This window comes from Eriocheir sinensis, chromosome 40 (assembly GCF_024679095.1).
Source record: "Eriocheir sinensis breed Jianghai 21 chromosome 40, ASM2467909v1, whole genome shotgun sequence".
NCBI classification, from domain to species: domain Eukaryota; kingdom Metazoa; phylum Arthropoda; class Malacostraca; order Decapoda; family Varunidae; genus Eriocheir; species Eriocheir sinensis.
Window position 1 is genome coordinate 16,082,429 of NC_066548.1, and position 27,415 is coordinate 16,109,843.

The following is a 27,415-nucleotide window of genomic DNA, read 5'->3' on the forward strand; positions in this document are numbered from 1 at the left end:
AATTAGCGCGAGCAGCTACCACGACTGAATTTTGAAAATTGATGCGTGGCACAAGCCGCCATGATGCGCAGCACAAGCCGCCATGATGCGCGGCACAAGCCGCCATGTGACGCAGCACAAGCCGCCATGATGCGCAGTACAAGTCGCCATGATGCGCGGCACAAGCCGCCATGTGACGCAGCACAAGCCGCCATGATGCGCGGCACAAGCCGCCATGTGACACAGCACAAGCCGCCATGATGTGCGGCACAAGCCACCATGATGCGCAGCACAAGCCGCCATGATGCGCGACACAAGCCGCCATGATGCGTGACACAAGCCGCCATGATGTGCGGCACAAGCCGCCATGATGCGCGACACAAGCCGCCATGATGCGCAGCACAAGCCGCCATGATGCGCAGCACAAGCCGCCATGATGCGCAGCACAAGCCGCCATGATGTGTGGCACAAGCCGCCATGATGCGCGACACAAGCCGCCATGATGCGCAGCACAAGCCGCCATGATGTGTGGCACAAGCCGCCATGATGCGCAGCACAAGCCGCCATGATGTGCAGCACAAGCCGCCATGATGCGCAGCACAAGCCGCCATGATGCGCGACACAAGCCGCCATGATGCACGACACAAGCCGCCATGATGTGCAGCACAAGCCGCCATGATGCGCAGCACAAGCCGCCATGATGCGCGCCACAAGCCGCCATGATGTGCGGCACAAGCCGCAAGAGCCCTTACTTTAGCAGACGACGCCATGTTGATACAGGGCAAGTACTTTGTTTACGTTGTGGACGTGGATACGGGCAACTGACCTTGGCCGTGTGTGACGCACACCCGGAAAATTTGGATTTGCCGGTTGTCCAAGTGTGATGCTGCCTTAAGGCAGCGTGGCCGCTGACCGGGTGAGCGCCGGCGATGACGTCATCGGACTCCCAGCGAATAACAAGCGTGTTTTCAGAGTTCAGCCAATCGTAGGATTTTTTTTTTTTTTAATGTGAGTGATTATTTTGAGTAATTATCAAACCCAAAAGTCAGATCCACATGTGCACCAAATTTTTTTTTTCATATTGGTTACTTTATTCAATTAGCGCGAATTCAGTTAGCACGACCGCGTTCATCCATCTAATTCTCGCGCTAAATGGGGCTCTACTGTACCTGTGAACGGCGGGGGGCTTCTGTAAGTGATTTAGAAGTGAAAGTGGGGGAGCTTAAGATTCAGCTGATAAAATTCTCTGAGGGGATAAAGGAAGGCGTGGAATCGGTGGAAAAGTTGAATAAGGAGCGGAATAAGTGGGAGGAAAAGTGAAAGGATGAAAAAGTTGAAGTGGAGCCAGGAGTTAAGAATTTGGAACAGAAAGTTTACTGTGGTGGAGAGATGATGCAAAGTGGGAGTGTGCAGAGCTTTAACTCCTTCAGCACGAGGACGCGTATATTGCGTCCTTGCGTGCCCCGTACCATATCCAAGGATGTGCACATTGCGTCCTGGCTCGCTTTAGCCAATATACGAGTTATTTTATCTCTATATTAATGCTTACATCTCAAAATTATCAATTAATTTGTGTTTCTTTATGTGTATCATTTAATTCTGCATGTTTTCATATATAATACATGATGATTACATTGAGTTTATGGCTGATAACTTGTTATATTCAATAGCGACATTTGAAATTTGGCGGTGATCCCGGACACGGCGTGGGGCGCTGTTTTGGCCCAGCCTTAGTGAAGGGGTTTTATTTTATCGTTTTAGAGATTGTTTGATTATTTATTTGTAAGCGAGGAAGATTTAGATTGCGTTTTACTGTAAATAACACGTAATGAGTTTTGCTAGCATTAATAGTTAGTCTGTTACATAGGCACCATTCATAGAGTTTTTTTAAGTCACTATTAGCACTGTGTATAAGTTGATCTGAGTTTGGGCTTGTCAGGTACATTGTCATGACATCAGCAAATAATATTGTTTTAGACTCAGAAAAAATATCTGATATGTCGTTAATGTATATTAGAAACAATAATGGACCTAAGACACTTCCTTGAGGAACACCTAGCGTGACTGTTGTTGTTGAAGACTTTTCACCGTTAAGAATAATATGTTGCTGTCTGTCTGTTAAGTAATCTTTAAGCCAAGAAAGTATTTGGCCACGAATTCCATAATGGTGAATTTTACTCAGAAGAATTTTGTGGTTAACAGTGTCAAAGGCTTTAGCAAAGTCAATAAAGATGGATAGAACAGAGAGTCTGTTATCAAGAGCATAAAATTCATCATTAGAAAATTTATTAAGTGCAGTAAAAGTGTTACAGTTTTGTCTGAAGCCATACTGGGAGGGGTTAAGAATATTTTTGCTTTCCAAATAACGTGTTAGGTGTAGTTTCACAAGAGTTTCGAATATCTTTGAAAATACAGTAAGTTGAGAAATTGGTCGATAATTTTTAGGGTCATTAGTAGGTCCAGTTTTATGTATAGGAGTAATTTTTGCAGTTTTTAACATTGAAAAGAAAGAAAGAAAGAAAAACTAGAAAGAATACAGAGGATGGCAACAAAAATGGTTCCAGAACTGGAGGGACTGACATGAAGAGAGACTAAAGGAAATGGACTTACCAACACTAGAACAAAGAAGAGAAAGAGGAGACCCAATACAAATATATAGGCTATTGAGTAAAATGGAAGAAGTAGATAATGAGAAATTGCTACTAAGAGAGGAACCTTCCAGCAGGAATACTAGAGGACATAGTAAAAAGTTGAGGAAGGGAAGATGCTCAAGAGACATAAAGAAATATAGCTTCCCACAAAGAAATATAGAGGTTTGGAACAGACTAAGTGAAGAAATAGTATCGGTGAAGAGTGTGCAGAGCTTCAAGGAAAAGTTGGATAATTATAGATACGGAGACGGGACCACACAAGCGTAAGCCCAGGCCCTGTAAAACTACAACTAGGTAAATACAACTAGGTTAACTAGATAAATACACACACACACACACACACACACACACACACACACACACACACACACACAGATTTCACTCTGATTCTGTTTGATAATGCCCATGACACCAGTGTTGGTGCATAACAGTTTAATATGGGAAAAATTGTTTGATTCACAAAATTTACTTTATGCGAACTTGCCAGGAACACAGTACTTGCATAATTTGAGAGGTACCTGTACATAAAAATGGTGGATCTCACCAAGACATCACTTGACAGATTAGCCTGGCCACGGTGTTATGGACACGCTCAATACGAGTATATGGCGTTGTCGATATCTATGCATACAGACAAAGATTCAAATCTTTAAGTCGCTTGTGTTCCCTGTCTATATGGCTGTGAGACATGGACACTGAATAGTGACTTGAAGAGGCATGTTGATGCCTTTGGTATCAAGTGACTTTACAGGATCGTGGGATATTGCCGGAACGACTTTGTGTCAACCAGCAACTACTCTGAAACTGAATCGAGGCTTGTTACCAGCTTAGTCAATGAATAGCAACTCTGGCTCTATGGGCATGTGGCATGCCTCCTGGATGTCTATCCTGCTCACAGGGTTGTTTCTGTACGAGACAACCCTGAGTGGAGGAGACCAAGGGGACACCCTCATAACTCATGGCTGGGGAAAGTCAGCTGATGCTGCCAGTAGGGACTTGGGATGGACAGGGCAGCTACATGGGAGCTTGCTCCCCATTAGTTAGCTAGCAACATAATTGATGCTAATTTGGCACTGCTCATTACAGTCCCCCATGAGAACACTCATCTATGTTTCTGTCAAGCAGCTTTGTATCCTGCACAGCAGCTTCACATGCACTCGTTCATAGGTTTTCAGTTTTGAAAGGGGCCTTTTCTGTGGCCCTTTGTTTGAGACTTTTTCAGAGATTAGATAGATACAGTCAACCCATCCTTCTCTCCTGTATTATATCCACAACCTTAAAATAGAAACTCAGTAAGTTAGAAACACAGAAGGGTCTCTCTGAATACAATCTATTGTTCTGGTAAGAGTTTAGAGTACAGTGTATAAATATTTGTCTTGAAAATATCAAAGCAAACTCTGTTAGACTAATCTCTTGTCAGGTTTGTACAGTGTCCTGAAGGGGAGTTGCAGAAGAGGAAGGAAGTGGTACATACGGTCACACTGCATGAGATTGATGTCATCAACAACCGAACCCAAGGCTTCCTGGCTCTCTTTTCAGGTGCGTGCCCACCTCACAGGTATTGTTTGCCCTTCACTGAGGACAGAATTCTGTAGAACTGTATTGACTACATCATGATTAGCTTATGTATTTGAATGAGGGTATTGACAAGAGTGATGTTCATAAAGTATAATTATATGACAGCATACCACAATCAGTCAGGCAGCTGATAAAGTTCAGCTGAGCCACCTCGTCCACAGGTATATGGTTACTGGGCCTCCATGGAAGTGCAAAAAAACAGACGTTGAGAATGCTTATATAAAAGGACATCATTTTACCTTATATGTGTTTATAACTAAAAATGCAACCCAAATGTACACAGATCTCATATCAAATGAGTACTAGGTACCATAAAATGCTCATTAGATGCAAATACATACTAGAAAAATCATATCAGGTAAGAATGATTGTTCCAAACCCCTATTTCAACCCAATTTTCACTCATCATGTAAATTATTGACATTCAGTTGAGTCATATGATCATACATACTGATATGAATTATAAAATAAAGAAATAATGTGGATAACTCTACTGTGAGTGATGAATGAAGTGTGAGTGTGGCAAAAAGTAATACCTAGGCAGGCAGGGAGGCTATTGGGCTGCTTTTCCCTCTCCTCATTGCCACTCATAAGAACATAGGGAGACTGCAAGAGGCTGACTGGCCTTCACAAGGCAGCTCCAGATTCCTCCCCACTACCACCTGTCATCCTCGTCCATGTAGTTATCAAGTCTACTCTTAAAACAAGCTATTGTCCCTGCACTCACTATGTGATTGCTGAATCTATTCCATTCCCCCACCACCCTTTTACTAAACCAATGCCTGCCTATTTCCTTCCTAAATCTATATTTTTCTAATTTAAATTTATTACTGCATGTTCTATCCTGCTGGCTAATTCTCAGTACTTTGTTTAAATCACCTTTGTTGAAACCCTTGACCCACTTGAATACTTCTATCAGATCTCCCTGCACTCTACGTCTTTCTAGAGAATGGAAGTTGAGATGTTTCAGCCTATCTTGATATGGGAGGTTCCTCAGTCCCTGAATCATCTTGGCCATCCTCCTCTGAAAAGATTCTAGCAAGTTGATGTCCATTCTGTAGTGTGGGCACCAAAACTGGACAGCATAATCTAAGTGTGGCCTAACTGACGCTAAATAGAGTCTGAGGATGACCTCTGCAATTTTGTTGGTTACCGTCCTGTTAATAAAGCCTACCCTGTTAGCCCTATTCCTCGCACTTATACATTGTTGAAAAATTGCATGAATTTAAGCAAGAATTATCATCATCATCATCATTTCATCGACGCCTGCTCCTAGGAGCTCTCACCAGGGGATGGCCACAGCAGAAGAGCTTCCAACTGTGTCTATCCAGACACTCCCTCCTTACCTGCTCAAAGTTTCTCAAAGATCTTTCCCCCCTCTCCCTAATGTACTCTTGCACCCTATCCCTCCATTTCACTGGAGGTCATCTTCTAGCATTCCCTCCCTCTATCTCACTCACATACACCCTTCTGGTCATCTTACTCTCCTCCATTTGCTCCATGTGGCCAAACCACTTTAAAGTCTGTCGCTTCACTTCTTCCACCACTCCACACTTCTTCCCTTCACCCATGTGACACAGTCCAAAACACTCGTACACACTTTCATTACTCATTCCATCCATTCTACTCACACCACAAGCACTCCTCAAATAACTCATTTCCACTGCCTGCACTCTAGACCTCTGACTTACATTCCAGGCCCACATTTCACTTGCATATGTGAGGGTTGGTACTATTATTGTATTGTATTTCTCAAACCTCTTTACCTCCATGCTCACACTTCTGCCATCCATGATTCGTCCTAAAGACCCTACCACCCTTCTTCCTTGCAATGCCCTTTCTCTTATCTCTCCCTCCGTACCACCATGCTTACACATAACTGATCCAAGGTACTTAAACTCATTGACCTCCTCCATTTCTTCACCATTCAAAATTATTTCGCATTCCTTTTCACATTCTCTACAACCTCACTTCTACTTCACTCACAAACCATCGTTTTACTTTTGTTGACATTTACTTTCAGCTTTCTCCTGTTACAGACACTATCAAAAACACTGACCAAATTTTGTGGGTCACTTTCATTTTCTGCAATGAGCACTGTGTCATCAGCAAACAGTATCGAATTCAGTACCCACTTCCTTCCCTCAGCGAACATTTTTACTCCAACTTCCCCAACTTTACCCTTCATTTCTCTAATAACACCATCCATATAAATATTGAACAACCATGGTGACATGACATACCCCTGTCTTAAGCCCACTTTTATCTCAAAATGTTCACTTGTTTCTCCAGTAATTTTGACACATGCAGATGCATCTTCATAGAAAGACTTTATTGCACTAAGCAGTTTTCCTCCCACACCATAAATTTTTAGTTGTGAAAGATGAAGTTGAAACTCAGGCACTCAGTGTGAAAGAGAAGTTGGGTGAGGTGGTGGATGTGCTTTACACTGACAAGACGGAATCGGCTGGTGCCATCTGGGCTGATGTAGCAAAATGTCGGAGAAAGAAGCATCTCCTCATCGTGAAGGCCTCTGATCAAGATAAAAAGGCTACTGAGATGAAAAATTAAGTTTCTCAGGCATTACAAGGCATTCAGATTACTGATTCAATATTCACGAATGTCCTGAACTTTGATGATGAGAATATAAGGAATGAAACAGCTCAGAAATTAAAAAGTGTGGGAAAATTAAGGCCAAAGATCATGCTCTGCAATGTGCATAAGGAGGAGACCGGGGATAAGATAACTGAGACATTGTTAAACAGGTATGAGTTCCTACACTCGATTCCAGGAGTTTAGAGGAAAATTGAGAAATTTTCAATAAGCCTGCTGCTGGTGGCACAATTTACTGTATGTATTTTGAAATGTGACCCAACTGTTAGAGAGTTGATCCACAAACATCATGACAAGATAAAACTAGAATGGGGCGTGTATACTGTGAGAGATAGATACCATGCAATCATATATTATCATTGCCAAAGATACGGCCATCTTGAGACCAACTGTACAGCCAAGACCAATGGAGAAGCCCCAAAATGTTTCAAATGTGCTGGGGATCACAAATCAAAAGAGTGTTCCATGGCTGAAAAGAAATGCATAAATTGTATGAGGTACAAGAAGCCAGAAATCAACCACTCAGCAGTGACCAGTGTTGTGTAGTTATAGACTGAAATTGATATAATTCGTAACATAACCAATCATGGCTATTAATTGGTGTTTAAGACACGAAGATGAATTGTGTTAAATGTTCCGTGAGTTGGAAATAATCGTTGGACATTAGATTGTGATACTATAAAGAAAATATCAGATAAATGTAAAATGAAATAATGGATATATGTGACACTGTAAAAAGGAAAGATATTGTGATTGGTACAAACCAGAACATAGCCAAGTGACTCTAATGATGCCAAGTTTATTAAAAGGACATCAGTAGGTTATCCATGAAAGCAGTTAAGACTCACTAACTCACTACGACGTTGTGAATAAGTGCATTTCGAGGATTATTATTGAGGCTAACATCATAATTGTTGACGGCCCCTGCCGAGTGCTGCGCTGACAGTGGAAGGGGGCCTGAAACCTTGTCAACAATAAACAGTAAACAGTAATGCATAATTGGGTATCAAACATATCTTCTTCAGCCTTGATTATTCCTTATTTTGGTAAAAAAAACTTTTTCAACAAGCTCCACCTGGTTCTTCATCTGCCATAACTTATTCACCCCCTGTGGCTCCCACTCTGTTACTTTGGTTGTCCATCTCTTATTTATTCCAGCATTGACTTACCCATGTCCATTTCTAATTTTTAATCAGTAGAATATCATAATCCTTCATCTGTTCCTTAATTCATGATTCTTGCTTCCAATTTTTACATTCTATTCTCAGCTCAATCTCTATTACTCATAGTTTGCTTCTTAGGCTTATTATTAGATCTTCTGTGAGGCACAGACTTTCTGGACCATGGCAAGACACCCTGCATCATTCTCTTCAGGAAGTAAGTGGCAATATGCTCTTCCTACAAAAAAAACAATATAGATTAACTGACATTCACTTCTTTACTTCTTTCATGCAGGAGATACTGGTGAAATCAAAGGAGAAGTAAGGCAGCAGATCAATGTCAAAGTGGCTGAGTGGCGAGAGGAGGGGAAGGCAGAGCTTGTTCCTGGTGTGCTCTTCATTGATGAGGTAAATAGGTTGAATATATCCACTATTTTTTCCAGTGTCATCTTACCATCAACTGTCTTGGTGCTTGTTTTCATCATCTCAGGATATAGTTGATGGCCAAAGCATGGGCAGGCTTTTAAAGCTGCTTTCAGGAATGGGACAGTGCACTGGTATCTGTCTGTCTGACTCATGCAAGGAGAAGGGCACAATCTCCCTTATTAATGTGATAAGCTGAGACATAGTTTAATACTTAATTCAAAGAAGTAAAATAATCCATTGTAAAAATATAACTAATTGCTCCTTATTTTATTTTAATTTTAATGAAATATTGTTCTTTGCCTAAGAGCTACCACAGAAACAAAGTAGAGGTCTTGTCCCCATTCACTAGCTCAAGATAGATGAACAGATAACGGAGCTGCCCTCTGACTTGAAGCACCTTTAAAAATCCTCATTCCCTTCTTGCTGCTGGCCATATACACTGACTGTATTTTTAGATTAATTAATTGTCCTAATGACCACCTTTCAAGCTGAACTCTAGCAAAACTCTAGAGAGGAGCAAAGATGAGTTCCAGGGGGCAACATGATGCACACCACTGCAAAACACTTGCCTGCATCACTAACAGGCTGGGCCAGGGTTGATATTGTTTTTTCTAAATTTTAAAAATCTAATTTTTTTACATCAGATTTTTTAAATGTTTTTTTTTTATTAATGAATATACAAATAAGATATGTATACACCTTATATTTTCGATACATTAGGTTGAGATACATGTTTGAGTATACTTGCATCTTATTACATCATATCCTACCTGGTTGAATGTTTAACCCTTTCCATACGTGACGCAGACATCAGCGTCACAGTATGGAAAGGGTTAAGAGGAAATGGAAGAGGATTAATCCTCTTCTAAAGCTTTCAGTCCTCCTCTAAATTCCTCTTAATTCTCTTCCACTTCCTCTTAAAGAGGTTTAGAAGAGAATTAAGAGGAAATGAAAGAAGATTAAGAGGTTTAAAAGAGGACTAATGGTGATGACGTTGGACGCCCTTTGGACACCGATGTCGGCGTCGCCGGATTGAAGAGGTTAAGGCAGTATTAAGGCTGACCTGCTGCAACCCATCAGCCACTGACCTACTGTGCACCATAACTCTAGTTAAACAGTCTAACCTGATCATATCGTGTTTTGGACATGTCGTGTCGTAATTGCTATTGTCATGCCCCAGGAGTTTATTTTCTCTTTTTCTATTTTCCTACACGTCCTCTGCATGTATCAAAACACACGAGAAATTAATCAAGACAAGGTGAGGGTATTCGCCGGCTGCCTGGGCTGGTATTGAACCCGCGACCAACGTGACGGGAGAGCCACTCCTTACCGAGTTGGCCAAAGAGGTATCCCACTGGCTATGTGGGTTATAGGAGGCTCGTTCATCAGGCATAGTCGCTGCACTACACTACTGCTTAGTAGTTTGGCTCTTGGTCTTATAGTAATAGCCTAACTGTCAACAGTATAAATGTCTCTGACCACAAGACTTAATGTACCTGGTAGAAAAAGTGATCCAGTGTGGCAATATTTTAAAAGAATACCCTCAAAATCTGAGGAAGGGTAAGCTAAGTGCAGTGGGGGTAGGCGGTGTCTGAGTGGTTAGCATGCGGGCCCTGCATTCACCGCGTGATGGACGACGTGGGTTCGAATCCACCGCTACCACCTGGGATTTTTCAGTCACCGCCGAGTGGCTTAAGACTACCCACATGCTGTCCTGAAGACCACCCATCAACCCGGACTCTAAGAAGAAACCATCCAAGTGAATCAAGAACGAACTCTGGGGAGCAGCATGAGCCAAGAAAAGATGGCGCCACTATAAAAACATTTGCCTGCGCCATGACGGGCTGGGGCCGACTACCATTCAGGCCCCTCAAGAAAGCCTACTGACACTATAGGCTGACATGTAGAAAAAAAATAAATTGCAAACTTGAGTTACAGGTTCCAGTAGCAAGACTGAAATTTTTCTGTGAAAATTGACAGTAGCTTCAAATGGAAGTATCAGAGGAGGATGTGGATGATCCATGTGTTGAATTAACTACATGTGTTAGCAAAGTTAGTTTGGTAATCTTTGAAAAATTAAAGGTAAACATTTCCTTTACTGCTGCCTCCTATTTTTGGTGTATTTTTCTTTTTAATAGCTGTTTTGCAGTTCATTTGAGTGTTTGGAGGTCTCATTTTTGTGTAAATGAATGATAACCATAATATAATCATTGATCAATTTGATCACAACAATTGGGTAAAGATTGGTATTGTTAACGTGCCAATATCTCATTTCCTACTTAGCCAACTGTTCTTCTGTTGTCATGTATTTTTTTTTTAGATCAAGGTGGCAGCCCTAACAGCCCTATTCTCATTGTTTTCTACTTTGAGCACTCTCGTCTTGCAGTGAACAAAGGGAACCCACACTCACGTCTTCGACTTGTACAAAGAGGCATGCAAGTCCTCGTCGAAAGACCGACTTGGTCGGCTAGGCTGATGTAAACTGATAGTCGGTCTATCGGCATCCTCCCCTCCCCTTCATGAGCTCTCACCCCGCAAGGGTTTGTGGTCCCTCCATGAAGGATGTACATTTGGCCGTGATGGCCTCCAGATAGCCTGTGTCCCCATCCAGGGGGTGGATGCTCATATACCAAGTCCCTGATCGTAAACCAAGGCATTTTTTGTGGGATTTTTTTGCTCGTAAGTCAAAACACTCGTAAACCGAGGTTTGACTGTATCTGCATAAGTTACAGGAATAACCAACTGTGGTAAACTTCAAAGCTAGCATTGTTATTATTTTTCTTTACACTCAGCCAATAGCAGCAGTAGGCTTTCTTGATGAAACCTGGTGGTCAGCCCCAGCCTGTTTGTTGTGCAGGCAAGTGTTTTATACTAGTGTCATCTTGATTGGCACATGCTGCTCCCTGGAGCTCCACTTGATCCTTTTTAGAAACTTTCACTTGAGTCTGTGTAGGTAGGTCGTCATCAGGACAGCATGTGGGTCCCCCTCGGCCAGTTGGACGAGACATTATCAAGACATTAATCAAGAGCTGCAGGACTTGAAGCTGGGTCCTCCAGGACACCGTGCTTACATGCTAACCAATGAATCTGCCTCCCCAGACTGAAATATTAATTTCTTTTATTGCTGCTTTCTAATTTTTGGTGCTTTTTCTTCCATTCGATAGTTTTTCTTAGTTCATTTGAGTGTTTGGAGTCCAGAAAGTTACAAATGTGTTCACCTGTCTTTTAGTCACCCTCTGGGGGCTCAAAGGGTGAAGCCCATGCAAATTGGAGTGTGAATACTTTTATTAGATTTTAGTTGTGGTGAGCCATAGGTTTTGGCTGCTGGTCTGCTGTGAGCTGCCCATGATGCGTAGAACATTTCGTGGCTATATTCACACTTATTTTGATCTCTACAATCTTGTATATAGTTTATACAAAAAACTATATAAAAGATTGTGAGTGTGTGTTCCCTTTGTTCACTGCAAGATGAGAGTGCCCAAAGTAGAAAACAATGAGAATAGGGTTGTTAGGGCTGCCACCTTGATCTAAAAAAAAAAAAAAAAAATAAGGAATGCAACATCCCATTCTCCAATCCAGAACGAATCCATATTTTAAGGAACGGATGGCAACCCTAAAATTTTCTGGCCTTCCATGACTGACAGCTGCTGCCTGCTGCTGGTGGAGGCAAGAGGAAGTGGGGAGAGACGTTATGATGCGTATGTTACACGTATTTCAGGACGACCCTAGACAAACATAATTTTATGGACTGGTTTTGTGGGTCACCGAAAAACCATATCCAAAGTTGTTATACTGAGTATACAGTACCCTCTTGAGTTTCGCTCTTGCTTCTTTCCGCAGGTATAGCGCTAAACTCGTGGATCGCAAAACTCGGGTTATTGAAAACACTGAAAAAGCGCTTATTTGTTCCGGCCCGTGGAGAAGCTGACCTTATTTTCCCACTTTACTCCCTTGTTATCTCAAAATACATATTGTGTAAAAAGGAAGAAAATGTGAAGAGAGAATGGGTCGTTTTGAAACCACAGCTGAAGGCGGCTGGCTGCCTTACGATTGGCTGACAGTTCAAAAAACACTCTTGTGATTCGCCGAGTCCGATGACGTTATCAATGGGGCTCATCCAATCAGCGGCCTCAAACTATGACGAAACGAAAGCTTTGTGAATATGAAGTCAACGTTGATAGTTAAATCATTAGAGCGTAGCTTTTACTGCGGACCATTAGCACGCATCTCTGTGAATCTCGCCCCAGCATGGGTGAACACGGTCACCCAACCGCTAGTTTCTTGAGAATTTTGTACAGAGATTCAAAGTCGGCTGCATTTTACGGGAAACTCATCAAAATTTTAGTCAGAAACTCAGTCACCAGCATGTCAGTTATTTTCTCGTAAGGTCGGTAAGTTCTGGTCACAAGAAGAAGAAGAGCATATCAGCTGATCGGTTCAGTAGCTATCCGCGTGTTAATTCCAGAACCACAATGAGTTCCACGAAGCTAGATAAGCCTGGAGTAATCAGGCTGAGCAGGTCTTGGACTTGAGTCTTGTCCAAGCGTAGCCACTGCCTCATCGTGTCTGGGTCCTCACTGTTAAGTTCTTGTAGCATTTACTTAATGGTAGCAAGCTGTAAAACTCTCCCTTTGTCTCTGAGCTAACCACTTGCGAACCAACAAATGCTTTCTTCTCATTTTTTCTTCTTCAGCAAACTCTGCAATGTCTGGATCCATTGTTTGTCTTGCTTTTCTGCTCATATATCCCAGAATGCAACAGTCCTATGTGTGACCAAACTTGAGGATAAATTCCAGGCAGAAAATTGTCGGGAGATAATTTTGGTGGTAAATTCCCGAGAAATTAGCTTGTGTGACCGCACCTTTAAGCTGCTGGTGTCACACTGGGCCTTTTTCCTCCAACCGCGTTGGCGATAGGGCTGACCAACAACTCCAACTTTTCCAGGTGTGTGTCACACACAGCCAAGGTCAGTTGTCCGTATTCACAACGTAAACAAAGCAGTCACCCTGTATCGATTAAATAGTAAACAAAGCAGCTCTGCCAGTCTACTTTACGGGTTTCTTGTTTGGCCATTTTCCACTGCTCCTCACTTCTCAGTCACTGCCATCGTCTGTTTGTTTAAATACAGCCGCGCGGTTGCTTGTACACCCAGCCATTTTCCATCCATACGGACAAGAGACAACTCGCTCCCGGTTGGGTGCACGGGCAACCATGGTTGCCAATAGCCCCAACGGTTGAAGGAAAACAGCCAGTGTGACACCACCTTAATCCGTACAGTGTCATCTCTTGTCATCGATAGGGGTCATGCCAGGTTGCACTTTTTTCGTATTTTTTTATTTGCCCCTTAAAATGTAAAAAAAATTACAAATTATGTGATATATATATATATATATATATATATATATATATATATATATATCTATATATATATATATATATATTATTTATATGTGAGGAATGGAACCCTTGAGTGTTTGTCCTCTTATTTTTCTTCGTCTCAGAGCTAACGATGTCAGACAAGGAAAGGGAAATTTTCTTTAAATTTTTTAGAGCCTATATTTTTTCCATTATAAACACTTCTCACAACCCTAAAGTGTGAGTAATGTATAAGTACTTCTTTACACCACAAAAAACTCAAAAAATAAACAGGAATTGTAAGTACAAGAAAATGATTGGATGCGCATCAGGCAACACCGCTCGCTTCAAGGCCGTCTGTACTACAACCGTAGTTCACAAAGTTCAACATAACACTATGAAGCTTCCGACTATAAGTTTTCATTGCTGATTACTCTGAACCATAATTTACAGTTCCACTTGATTATAGAATCAAGGAGTAATTACCTAGAAGAAAGTTACTTACCTTCTTGTATAATGATTTTTTTTGGAATGCGGACAAATATACAGAAAGGCCCTTTAACATCCATTTAAAAATACGAAGATTTGTCAGATTATTCCTCTTTACTGTCAATGAACAATGTTACATACACAAACAAAAATAAAGGGCGTATAAGCCCTCAAAAGAGCTTGCGTATATATACGTACTAAACACTTCCCTAAGAGGTACGTTAATGTTTGTACTAAACACTGTACGGGTTAAGGAATCATGCATGATGCCGACGGTAAATAGACATGACCCGTACATGTCAAAGCAGCGCGAAAGTCAGGATGGTAAGAATTTAGGATTGAGCACAAAACTCGAGGATTGCAAAACTCAGATAGTGCGAAACTCGGGAGGGTACTGTACTTTAAAACATATGCTGGGACAAAGTCAGTGAGACGATTACTTGTAATTTAGTGCCTCATGAAATGCCACGAGTGAAATAAATTGCTAGAAACAAGTCAGATTGTATAATATAGTTCATATACATGTTAAATATACAGTGGAACCTCAGTCCATGAATGTCTCTCATCACAAATCGGTTCACGAACAAATTTTCCGAACAAAAAACATCTTGAGTGATGAACGGTGTCTCAAGCTACGAACATGCAAGTCGGCAACATCGTGGGGCGGCAAGCCGGGAGTATCGGTGTGGTGCAGGAGTAGTGCTGGCAGATTAGCTATTTTCTTTCTAGATATAGACGAATTTACCTGAATCTAGCCAGAAAATATTGCTTTTAGCTGATTACCAGAAATGACAGTCAGAAACCTGGTGTGGTGTCGAGTCTCATCCCCTTGATTTAGTCCGTCCCCTTTGTTTACATACACACGGGTGAATGAATTTCGGCACCGTGCCGTGTCTATTATCAACTGCTTGTCATACAATGGGTGCAGGTTGTCTCATTTATCACATTTGCCAGTATACAAAGGGTGTAGGTTATCTCATTTATTATATTTACCTGCATAAAAGGGGTGCAGGAACAAACTTTCATATATCAAGCATTTTTCAAATTCAAAACTTATGTCATTTACATTTATAAAAAAACTTGGGTGGGACAATGACGGTAAATGTGATCAATAAAACTTGCTCCCCTTCTATTTATCTAGTTGTATTTACCTAGTTGTAGTTTTACAGGGCCTGGGCTTTATGCTCGTGTGGTCCCATCTCCGTACCTATATTTATCCAACTTTTCCTTAAAGCTTTGCACACTCCTCGCCGACACTACATCCTCACTTAGTCTGTTCCAAACCTTTATATTTCTTTACGTCTCAAGCATCTTCCCTTCCTCAGTTTTCTACTATGTCCTCTTGTGTTCCTGGTGGTCATTTCTTCTTTTAGTAGTAACTCCTTGTTGTCTACTTCTTCCATTTTGCTCAATAATTTATAGATTTGTATTAGGTCTCCCCTTTCTCTTCTTTGTTCTAGTGTTGGTAATTCCATTTCCTTTAGTCTTTCCTCGTATGTCAATCCCTCCAGCTCTGGAACCATTTTTGTTGCCATCCTTTGTATTCTTTCTAGTTTCTTTATGTGTTTCTTCTTCTGGGGAGACCACACTGCCTCTGCACATTCCAACTTTGGTCTAATCATAGTGGTAATTAATTTTTTCATCATATCCTTATCCATGTAGTGGAATGCTATTCCTATATTTCTCACCATGTTATACGTATCACCGAATATCCAATTAACATGACTCTGGCTGTTTGTTATCTTGCACTATTACTCCCAGGTCTCTTTCTTCGTGTACTTTCTTTAATGTTTCACCATCTCCCATTTTATATGTCCATTTTGGTCTTCCTTCACTTTTTCCCATTTCCATAACATGACATTTCTTCACATTGAATTTCATCTCCCATTCCATACTCCACTTCCAAATCTTGTTTTGGTCTTCTTGCAGGATTTTGCAGTCTTTATTGTTTCTCATATGTCTTAGCAGCTTTGCATCATCTGCGAACAGGCTCATATAACTACAGGTAACTCGATTTACGGGAGTTTGTTTTACGTGTTTTTTAAAGTACGCGGGGTCCAAAATCCAAATAAATGTTTAATTTACACGTTTTTTCCACTTATACGCGATATTTTATGGAGTGGCCACCAGATGTCTCACGCAACTGGACTCACACGGCGCCGCGGCCACACAGCTGAGCTCAGTTTTTCCCGCGCGCCACTTGAACAACAATACAGTACCCACGCTGCCACGCTACTCAACGATAGGGGTGGGCAGGTAACGGTACCAGTACCGGTACTAACGGTACCAGCTATACGGTACGGTACCGGTACCAATACTAGCCAGGCGCTCATGTTGTCCCTCATTTCTTTCTCAGACGACTGAGACTGAGACTGAGTGCCTGATTGGATATATCGGTGATATGGATATTCTCTCTCTCTCTCTCTCTCTCTCTCTCCACTGAATGTATAACGTGTACCTTTTTCACATAAAAACTGCCTGAAAGTTTAGCCCTGTGTGTTATATGCCGAATGTACAAATTTTTTATGATTTTATTTTTTTTCCTTGGAGTGTTTTTCAGGGTCTGTGTTTCGTCTTATCCAATAACAACGGCAAACTTACCTTTATTATTGTTAATGATCCTTCATAGTCCATGGCTGTCTTATTATATGTTACCATAGAATACAGGGCGATCAAATAACTACTATACAAAAATTAAATCGGTGGAGGATCGCCCATGCCTTGCTGTTATCCCGTTTTCCCGTCGGGCGCCATTTGTATGATCTTGATCTTGATGTCACAGGTGGCTTACGATTGTATGACTAAGGAGCGGTACAAGCTACATAAAAGAATCATATTGGAAAAAAATATCCATGTGTTCATTATTAATTATTAATATTAGTGAGAATAATGGGGTAAATATGATATCAGAAACTGTACATCATGAGTCTTGTACGAGGAGTTATTTCACGCCTGGCCGCCATTTGCATCGTTTACAAACCACACAACCACACCCACACAACAAACAGCTGCATGCCACGTGTCACCAGAACCACGTGTATTGTATCTTGCCTAGTTGTCTGTCATAACCTATGAGTGACTGTGAGAATAATATGCTTATTATGATCTCAGAAGCTGTACATAATCAGTATGTACAAGGAGATATTTCTCGCAACACCAGCCCAGCTGCCATTTGCATTGTTTGAAAACCACACAACCACACCCATACAACAAATAGCTGCATGCTGCGTGTCACCAGAACCGTGTGAATTGTGGCTTGCCTAGTTGTCTGTCATAACCTACGAGTGATGGTGAGAATAATATTCTTGATATCAGAAGCTGTGCATCATCAGTATGTTTACGGGGATGTATTTCTCACAACACCAGCCCGGCCACCATTTTCATTGCTTTACTCAAGGACACTTGTCAGTTCAAGCAGTAAAGATTACACCAAAAATATATAAATTTCGGGAAACTGTACATTGTCAATGTTCTTTAACCCGTACATATTTCTGAGCACTTTAAGAACTTTTCTTTTTCAAAATTGTTGTCTTAAAGTTTGGGGTGCATATTATACGCCGGTGCGCGTTATACGCCGGTGCGTGTTATACGCCGCAAAATATGGCAATTATTTTTCGACAGAAACCTACCTCTTGTTTGATTTACATTGTTTTTGATTTACGCGACCTCTTCAAGGACGCAATACTCGCGTAAATCGAGAGTTACCTGTATTTACTCCCTCAGTAATGTCATTAATATACACTACTATGTGTTTCAGGCGCCATGACACACAGTTTTTCGAATATAACATTTTAACAAAGTGTCGGACAATGATGGTATTTTGGGAGACGATGTTTGAGACCCCGACCTAATTGGCAAAAATAGGCTTAGGTGCCAAATGTGGATGATTACGACACATGTAAGAGTAACTTTAAGGTAAACTTCACAAAAATATACAGGCACAGGTAGCGAGGCTAGGTGCCGTCATCATGTACGCACCACCTCTCTTTCGTGACGTCCATGTGACGTGTAACTATGACATAGTGGTCATCACCTACTCAACCGGCAGTCTCTCTCTCTCTCTCTCTCTCTCTCACACACACACACATAAATACTGCAACTATAGTTCAGCCACTGCACTATGTTATATACTTACAGCATGTTGTACCAAAGACCGTATTTTCCATGCAAAGGATAAGTAATTTCCTGAGAGTGAAACTTTTTCGCAAATATACAATATTTTCAAATGAGCATCATCCCTATGCATATGGACTGAACTACGTAGTGTGTGTGTGTGTGTGTGTGTGTGTGTGTGTGTGTGTGTGTGCGCGCGCGCGCGAGAAAGAGAGAGAGAGAGAGAGAGAGAGAGAGAGAGAGAGAGAGAGAGAGAACTACCAGTTGAGTCAGTGATTACTACTACTTCATAGTAAAACGTCACATTGACATCATGACTTGAACGAGAGGCACCTAGTCTCGCTACCTGTGCCTGTATATTTTAGTGAAGTTTACCTTAAAGTTACTCTCACAAATGTCGAAATTATCGACATTTGGCACCTTAGCCAATTTTTGCCGATTAGGTCGGGGTCTCAATCATCGTCTCCCAAAATAGCATCATTGTCCGACGCTTCGTTAAAATGTTATATCCGAAAAACTGTGTGTCATGGCGCCTGAAACACATAGTAGGAAAAGTATTGGTGCCAATACCGATCCCTCAGGCACTCCACTCTCTACAGTTCTCCATTCCAATTTTATGTGCCTTAACCACTGTTCTTATCTCTCTTCCCCTTAGGTAGCTTTCCATCCATTTCTTCATTTTCCCTTTCAATCCTCCTTTATTTTCTAGTTTCCATAGCAGTCTTGTATGTGGAACTTTGTCAAACACCTTTTTCAAGCCTAGGTAGACGCAATCAACCCATCCGTCCCTTTCCTGTATTTTATCTGTCACTCTTGAGTAAAAGCTCAGTAAGTTTGTCACACATGAGTGCCCTTTTCTAAATCCATACTGTTTACTTGTGATTAAATTTTGCTCCTCTAGAAATTGCATCCATTGTTTTTTTATCACTTTCTCACATACAGTCACCCCCCTGCTCATGGGTCTCACCCATCGCGTTTCGCGTGATTCATGTCAACTAATTGTGACCCCCGCTTATACGCGGCCCCATTTTCGCTTATACGCGGTTGCATTGACGCTAAATAGGAAGGCAGAGAGGTGGGTGGGAGGCTGAGAGGTGGGGGGAAGGGAGAGAGGGAGGAAGGCAGAGAGGAGGGAGGGAGGGAGGCAGAGAGGAGGGGAAGGGAGAGAGGGAGGCGGGCAATGGACGTTCAGGCGGTGGCACACTAGTACTGGGCCCGTCGATTAATGCCATTTCCGTCGATTTTTCATCGTTCCGCATGAACTTATCGCATGAATTTCTCAGACGATCAGGATCGTTTCCGCCTGCAAATTTCCGCCTTTGTTTACTTTTCCAAGACCAAGACCGAGACTTTCCGTGGCTTCAACCTGTCTCAAACGCCTCCTGCAGTGACAGCCTTCCTCATCCTGGTGTCACTTCTGGCAATAAGAGGTGTCACTAACTCCAGAAGTCTGTGGTACTGGCTCTTGTCCAACCTGATCCAATTCTTGAGAGTCTCATGATCCTCTAAACTCAGCTCTTTTAACAGCCTGTGGTACACACTTTCTCTTTCCCGACGAGCCAACCATGAGCGCATCCATGCACGCTTTTTGGCTTGTTTAGCTCGTCTAAGTCTCACAATACACAGTATTAGGTTCAGAGCAGCGTATCTTTGCCGCAGCGTGGACTCCATGTTTGTTTACATTCCCATGGTCTGTGCCGACGGAAAGTTTCAGACGAAACACCGTTTGTGTGTGACAGGCCGCAGACAAGATATCGACGATTTTCAGAAAAACGACGGAAAAAGTTGACGGAAAAAGTGCTAGTGTGACACCGCCTTTAGGTTGCTCCTGAGTGACGTCACGGTTAGACTGTGACGTCATGCTTTCCTATTGGCCAGCAGCTCACTCAGGGACAACTGCTATTGGTCGAGATTTTCTCATAGCAACATTATCCTTAAAAAAAAAAAATTCACACGCCGCCACACTGCAGTGTTGCCAGATTGGGCTACTTATCGCAAATTGGGCTACTTTTGGGAACGAAAAAAACATGTTTTATATGACGTGTCAGAGGTGACTTCCCCAAATGCATATTTTCCCATAGGGTTATAGTCCCGCCGTTCATGGGTTTCGCGATCGCTACCAAGTCCGAACTAAATACCATGAACGGCGGGGGATGACTGTATTTTACATACTACACTGGTCAATGATACAGGTCTGTAGTTCAGGGGTTCTTCCTTCCTTCCTTCCATTTTTGTATATGGGGACCACTTCGGCCCTCTGCCACTCCTTAGGCACTGTACCAGTTGTTATTGAGCATTTAATGATGTCATATATCGGTCTAACCAGCTCATTTATGCATTCTTGCAATATATACCCTGAGACTCCATCCAGTCCTACAACTTTCCTCTCTTCCAGCTCTCCCAACAACTCATATATCTCCTTTTATTTACTGTAACTTCTTCCATATGAACATTTATCTTGTTTTCTTGTGGCTCATTAAATATTGATTCATTAGTAAAAACCTGCTCGAACTTTTTGTTTAATAACTCCGCCATGTCTTTAGGTTCATTGATTGTCACATTCGCATCGCTCAGTCTTTCAATTGTTTCTCTTGGTTTAATCTTACCATTTATGAATCTATAAAATAGTTTAGGTTGTTCCTTGCACTTTTCCACAATATCCTTTTCATATCCCTTTTCTTCTTCCTTCCTTATTTTCAGGTATTTATTTCTTGCTACCTTAAAATCTTCTTTATGCCTTTGGTTTTTATTTCTTTTTAATTTTTTCCATGCTTTGTCTCTTTTTTTTTTTTTCTTTTGCCTTAGCACACCTTGCATGAAACCAGTCCTTTTTACCCTTCTCTTTTGGTTTGTATTCTGGTACAAACTTCTTAACCCCTGTTTGAAAGGTTAAAGGAAATGGACCTGCCAACATTGGAACAAAGAAGAGAAAGGGGAGACCTGATACAAATTTATAAATTATGGAATAAAATGGAAAAAGTAGATAATGAGAAGCAGTGATGCAAGGGGGGGCCCTGGGGCCATGCCCCCCCCCCTTTTGCAAAGAAAAATAATAATGAATAAATAAATGTTACACGAAAATAATAGGAATATGTATATTAGTATTACGATTACGAATGTGTGTGTGTGTGTGTGTGTGTGTGTGGAGTTGAGAGCTCAGTCGCACTGACTGAGCGAGTTATTTCCCCTTTGGTTTTGTTTTGAGTTAATGGTAGGATGTAAGGTGTGCTCTGAGTGAAAAAAAAAAAGTAAGGTGTTAAATGATGGATTCATAAAATTGTGTGAAGAGTGCGATGTCAAGCTGTCAACTGAAAGCGGCGGAGGGGTGTTTGTAGCGGGAGCGGGGAGACAGGAAGAAGAGGAATACGAGATTGGGATGGCTCTGGCAGAGAGAGAGAGAGAGAGAGAGAGAGCACAAAAGTCGTGTGTGCCTTCTCTCCTTGCCTCTCATATTTACTTGATTTTAGGTGTAAGGTGCAGTCAAAGTGATTGGAGGACTATATAATTATACTGTAGAGGCACCAAGTGAATTTGTCTGGTGACAGTGGTGATTATGTAATAATTGATTCTGTATTATGACGGGGAGAGTGGCAGGCGACGAGAGACGCGTATGGGACCTGTAAGGTTGACCTTTGCCGCTATATTACCACCTTTAATGACCGTTTTGTGCTTGACAGTGGACAGTGTAGAGTGGCAGAGTAACTATTGTGTGTTCAGCACTTGAACAATGGAGCTGCTGAGTTGAATAAGAGCAGGTGATCTATTTTGAGAAACATTCATTGACGACGTAGGCTCACATGGCCGTAGCCTATTCATGTTATCCGTATAATATTTCCTGACCACAAATTCCAAATTTCAGAAAATTATTATCGATAAACTTCATTTTCCGTTTATGTAGTACTTTTTTTTCTATAGCATGTGTCATTTCTTGAATTCACGCAGGCTTGGGATTTGTGCCTTTCTATTCTTTACCTATTTCCTCCTTGGTCACAAAACACCAGAAAACGCTTCACGTATGTACTCTATCTGGTGTAAGAAAGGCACCACTGACTCGGCTGATGCCCCGGATAATTCAGTTAATCAGGTAGGTAAACAATGAAATAATGATTAAGAATAATTAGCCTACTGCAAAACACGTTAGGTGAAGAATCAGCAGCCAAGCCTAATCTAAAGCAATAAGTGACCCAGGTTTTCTCGTGAGTTTGGAAGTGCTCACCTCTGTTCTAAGTTTCACTAAAGCCTTGCCAGAAAAGCTGCAGGGGTCACAACAAGAACTGATGGGTGCTCTTGGAAGTGTAGCTACACAGAGCTGCATAGATGCATTTCAGTCCTATCGTGATGGAAATAAGTTCAACTAACTTTTTGCCCAAGCTGAGGAAAGGTACGGAGATATCATCCAGAAGCCTTGAACAATCAGTGGTCATCAGAAACATAATTAAGGCTAACCCTCCAACAGCAACTCCATAGGAGTACTATCGAAGAGCTATTTTTCTCCCATTTTTGGACACTGCTATAGCACAACTCGAGGGAAAGGTTTGCATCTAAACACATTAGGAGTTTTTTGTTGGGAAATCTTGTTCCCTCTCTTTCAGATGATACTTATTTTAGTGAACTGAAGGAGGCAGCTGAATTTTACGGAAAATTTCTTGGAGATGCAGATCTCGTTGAAGATGAATATCTACGGGGGCAGAGTTATTGGAAGCGTCGTGAATCTCATGAGAGGTCAAAGCAAGTTGTTGAGACATTGGCGTGTGCCAAAAAAATTGGGCACATATCCAAAATTTTCCACCTTATTGCAATTTTTTCAACCCTACCTGTTAGCACTTCCACCAATGAGCGATTATTAAGTGCCCTTAAATTGCTTAAAACAACCTTAGGAACGCAATGAGTGAAAGTCGTTTCAATGGACTTGCCTTACTTTGTCTATTGTGACACAAATCTTGATCATGAAGTCTTTGATGAATTTGCACGTAAGAACAGATGCATAAATTTGAGGTAAACCAGTTACAATGTATTGTTGTTAACAGTAACTTATCTAATTAATCTAGTTAATTTTTATTTTATATTCATAAAATACCTGACCCAGTTTCCATGTATCTTTTAAAAATATGTATTACAGCAGCAGCCTGTATAAACGAAGATTATACATGTTATATGAATATAAAAAAAAATTCCTTGCCAGTATATTACTTTCTTATCAGAACATGTAGTTATAAAGTGTTGTTTTGAGGGTAAATTTTTGCCAAATTACAGAAATGAACAAGATTTTAAAAGTAATGTTCGCTCAAGTAACATAAAATTAGTACTTTTAAAATTATTTAAATCTCCCAGATTTATGTTGTACTTATATGCTACCAACAAACTTCTAAAATGTACAATGCATGTATATGTATGTATCAATGCATGTATGTATACAAAATAATAAATTAACCCTAGTGATCTAACCCGAATCCTCAAGCTGTATGGGATCCCTGTGCTTGCAATAATACTGGACGCAGAAAAATTCTCTCTCTCTCTCTCTCTCTCTCTCTCTCTCTCTCTCTCTCTCTCTCTCTCTCTCTCTCTCTCTCTCTCTCTCTCTCTCTCTCTCTCTCTCTCTCTCTCTCTCTCCCCCCCCCCTTTTCAATTTTCTGGGTATGCCACTAATGAGGAGTTACTACTAAGAGAAGTAAGAAACACCAGCAACACATGAGGACACAGTAAAAAATTGAGAAAAGGAAGATGCTTGAGAGACAAAAAAAATATAGCTTTTTGCAAAGAAACATAGAGGTTTGGAACAGACTAAGTGAGGATGTAGTATCGGCGAAGTGTGCACAACTTTAAGGAAAAGCTGGACAAATACAGATGTGGAGACGGGGCCACACGAGCGTAAGCTCAGGCCCTGTAAAAATACGACTAGGTAAATACACATACACAGTGGTATGGTCCCCGCACAAAAAAAGGATGTAAAGAAACTGGAGAGGTTTCAGAGAATTGCAACAAAAATGGTACCTGAACTCTCAGATCTGCCATATGAAGAAAGATTGGAATGCATGAACCTGCCAACTTTGGAACAGAGGAGAGAAAGGAGAGACTTGACAATGTTATTTAAGTTGATGAGTGGTATGGATAAGGTAGATAGAGAGGACTTGATGGAGAGAGAGCAAAGGAGAAGATTGATAGGACACAACAAGAAGCTGAGAAAGGGAACATGCTTGAGAGACAAAAAGAAGTACAGCTTTCCTCATAGAAGTGTTGATTTGTGGAACAGTTTGGAGGAGGAAGTGGTGGAGGCAAAGAGTGTCCACCAAATGCAAGAAAGATTGGATAAAAGTAGACAAGGAGACAGGACTATCTGAGCCTAGCTCAGGCCCTGTACGCTACAAATTGGTAAATACAAGTAGGTAAATACACACACACACACACACACACACACACACACACACACACACACAATACAGTCTTTTACTCTCTAAGCATTTTACAACAAGACAGTCTCTGGTCCATCTTGCAGGTACACATGCTGGACATCGAATGCTTTTCCTTTCTTAACCGGGCACTGGAGGACGACATGGCTCCAGTGGTAATAGTAGCCACCAACCGCGGCATCACACGTATCCGAGGCACCCAGAATATGTCCCCCCATGGCATACCCATTGATATGCTCGACAGGATGATCATCATCAAGACATCTCCCTACCAGGAAAAGGAGATCAAGGAAATCTTGAAAATCAGGTATTTGTTGATTTTATTTTCAGCATTTTGGACAGATGTAAGAATACAGTGAAAATATAGACCAATGATTTCTGTATGAATAAGCTTGTATCAGTGTACATGTAGGTAGTATAGTGAGCTAAAATTTTAGAATTAGATTATGCAGCATAAAACTTTATTATCAGATGTGAGGAAGAAGACTGTGAGATTCAGGACGAGGCATTGGTAGTTTTGACAAAGATTGGCGTGGAGACATCTCTTCGCTATGCCATCCAGCTGATCACATTGGCCAGCCTTGTTGCCATCAAAAGGAAAGAAAAACAGGTACTGTGGAACTTCCTATCAGCCAGTCTCCCATTGTGTCCAATGAATTCTTTCATTGTACAGGTAGTCCTCCAGCTATGACATATGTGACTTATGACTACTTGCACTTATGACCAGGCCAGTAATATTAGTAATACTTGGTTAAGTAACGAGTTGTCATTTCAAATATTCTACCACAGGTAGAGTAGCACTTTGTTTACACAGCTCTCCCACACTTAACTGCACACCACCCCACCCAGCCACCGTCCTCACACACTGACCCAACCAGGCTGGGGTAAGACAGTAAGGGGGGAGGGCTGGGTGGGCTTGGCCAGCCCACTCATGCTTCCCCCTCAGCTGCCTTTGGGACTCAAGCTGTAAATATTACTCATGTTGCAGTTGCCAGCCACCACTACCAGTTTATAGGACTACAATATGCTATACAAGCATATCACAGAATCTAGCAGATGCCAGTTGGTTAGCTCAAGGGTGTCCCACAACAACAACCCCATAATATTCCTGCAGCAGCGATCCATAAGCGATTCTTTACTGGTAAAAGCAATAATAGTTGAATGAAACAGTCACAGAAGATAAGAGGTAACAGAGGTGACCTTGGCCACTCATATAACTACATGTCTTTTGTTTACATACTTCCCCGCCACCTGCCAACATAACCCCCTGCCCAACATGGGTAGGCGGTGGCTGAGTGGTTAGCGTGCGGGCCCCACATTCACCGCATCCTGGACGACGCGGGTTTGAATCTGTCACTTCCACCTGGGATTTTTCAGTCATTGCCAGGTGGCCAAGACTATCCACATGCTGTCCTGAAGACCACCCATCAACCCAGACTCTAGAAGAACAGTCCAAGTCATTCACGAATGAGCTCTGGGGGGCAGCATGAGCCAAGAAAATATGGCGCCACTATAAACACTTGCCTACACCAAGACACTCGGACCGACCACTAGGCCCCTCAAGAAAGCCTACAGATGCTACAGGCTTTGAAGTAAAAAAAAATGCCCTGCATTTGGTTAACGAAACAGTCACCAAATGTTGTGCAATGTTATGCAACAGAGCAAATAAGTTACACCATTCGCTAAATGGTCCAAGGAATTGTTGCGTGGGGGGGGTTGCCAGGAGGGAAGGCAATACAGTCGTCCCTCAAATAGTACGGGGGTTAGGGACCCAGGATTGTACTATTCGAAAATGCGTATAAAATTAGTGCCCCCCATAGAAACACATCTGGGCTGCGTTTGAGAGAGGGAATTGGGACTCTCGAAACGTCCCAAGTGCTCTCAAACGCGTGACGCGGCAGCACGAGTTGCCAACTCGGTGCGTCCGCTGGCTCCCGGCTTTGAGTGGTGGAGCGCCTCGTGCTGTGATGATGTTATCAGCAAATATGGCGGCACAAACAAACACATATAAGTGTTTCCATTGCATTTCACCTCTCTGTGCCACCATGACCACTGCAGCTTCTTTTTCATCTTCTGTTGTAAGGAGTTCATCAGCCAGGACAGCTAGTAATGCATGTTAAACGTCACCAGGAAGATCAGCGTACGCCATTTTGCTGCGAGTTAGACGCTGTTACCATAGCAATGACGAGGCTTAGTAAAATGACAGCTTTATCTCCACTTTTGCAGCACTCATGGAGCACTGGCAGTTACTGCAGCAAGAGGGAGTAAGCCATTTCAAAGGCTGTAGTTAGGACCGAAAGGGACAACTACCTCCCGAACCTGGGCAGCATGTGGGTAATCTTCCGCCACTCAGCAATGGCTGAAAATCGTCAGCATGTATCGTTGGGACTCGAACCGACTGTATTTACATAGGAATGTACAGTCGCGCTACAAAGTGTTGACGCAGTTTTCATAATCTTTCAGACACAGAGCGTAGGCTGGCGACATCTGGCAACTACCCTCTGGGAAACATTCTATACCAACTTTTTATAAAATTACTTAATTCTTAAGTCTAGTTTTGCACACACCTAATAAATATCAGTAATTCCCTTAAATGCAATGAAAACTTAACAGTGTACTCTATGTGAATGTGGCGAAGAGAAAC

General features: G+C 41.8%; 1 protein-coding gene across 1 annotated transcript in view; it reads left to right on the forward strand.

Moving 5' to 3' along the window:
- Positions 1-27,415, forward strand: part of LOC127009405 (ruvB-like 2) — a 91,448-nt gene that overhangs the window by 52,836 nt on the left and 11,197 nt on the right. The window contains exons 6-9 of the mRNA XM_050882487.1: positions 4,051-4,169; positions 8,277-8,389; positions 24,858-25,078; positions 25,243-25,381. Coding sequence (XP_050738444.1) covers positions 4,051-4,169; positions 8,277-8,389; positions 24,858-25,078; positions 25,243-25,381 — 592 coding nt within the window. The remainder of the gene's footprint in view (positions 1-4,050; positions 4,170-8,276; positions 8,390-24,857; positions 25,079-25,242; positions 25,382-27,415) is intronic.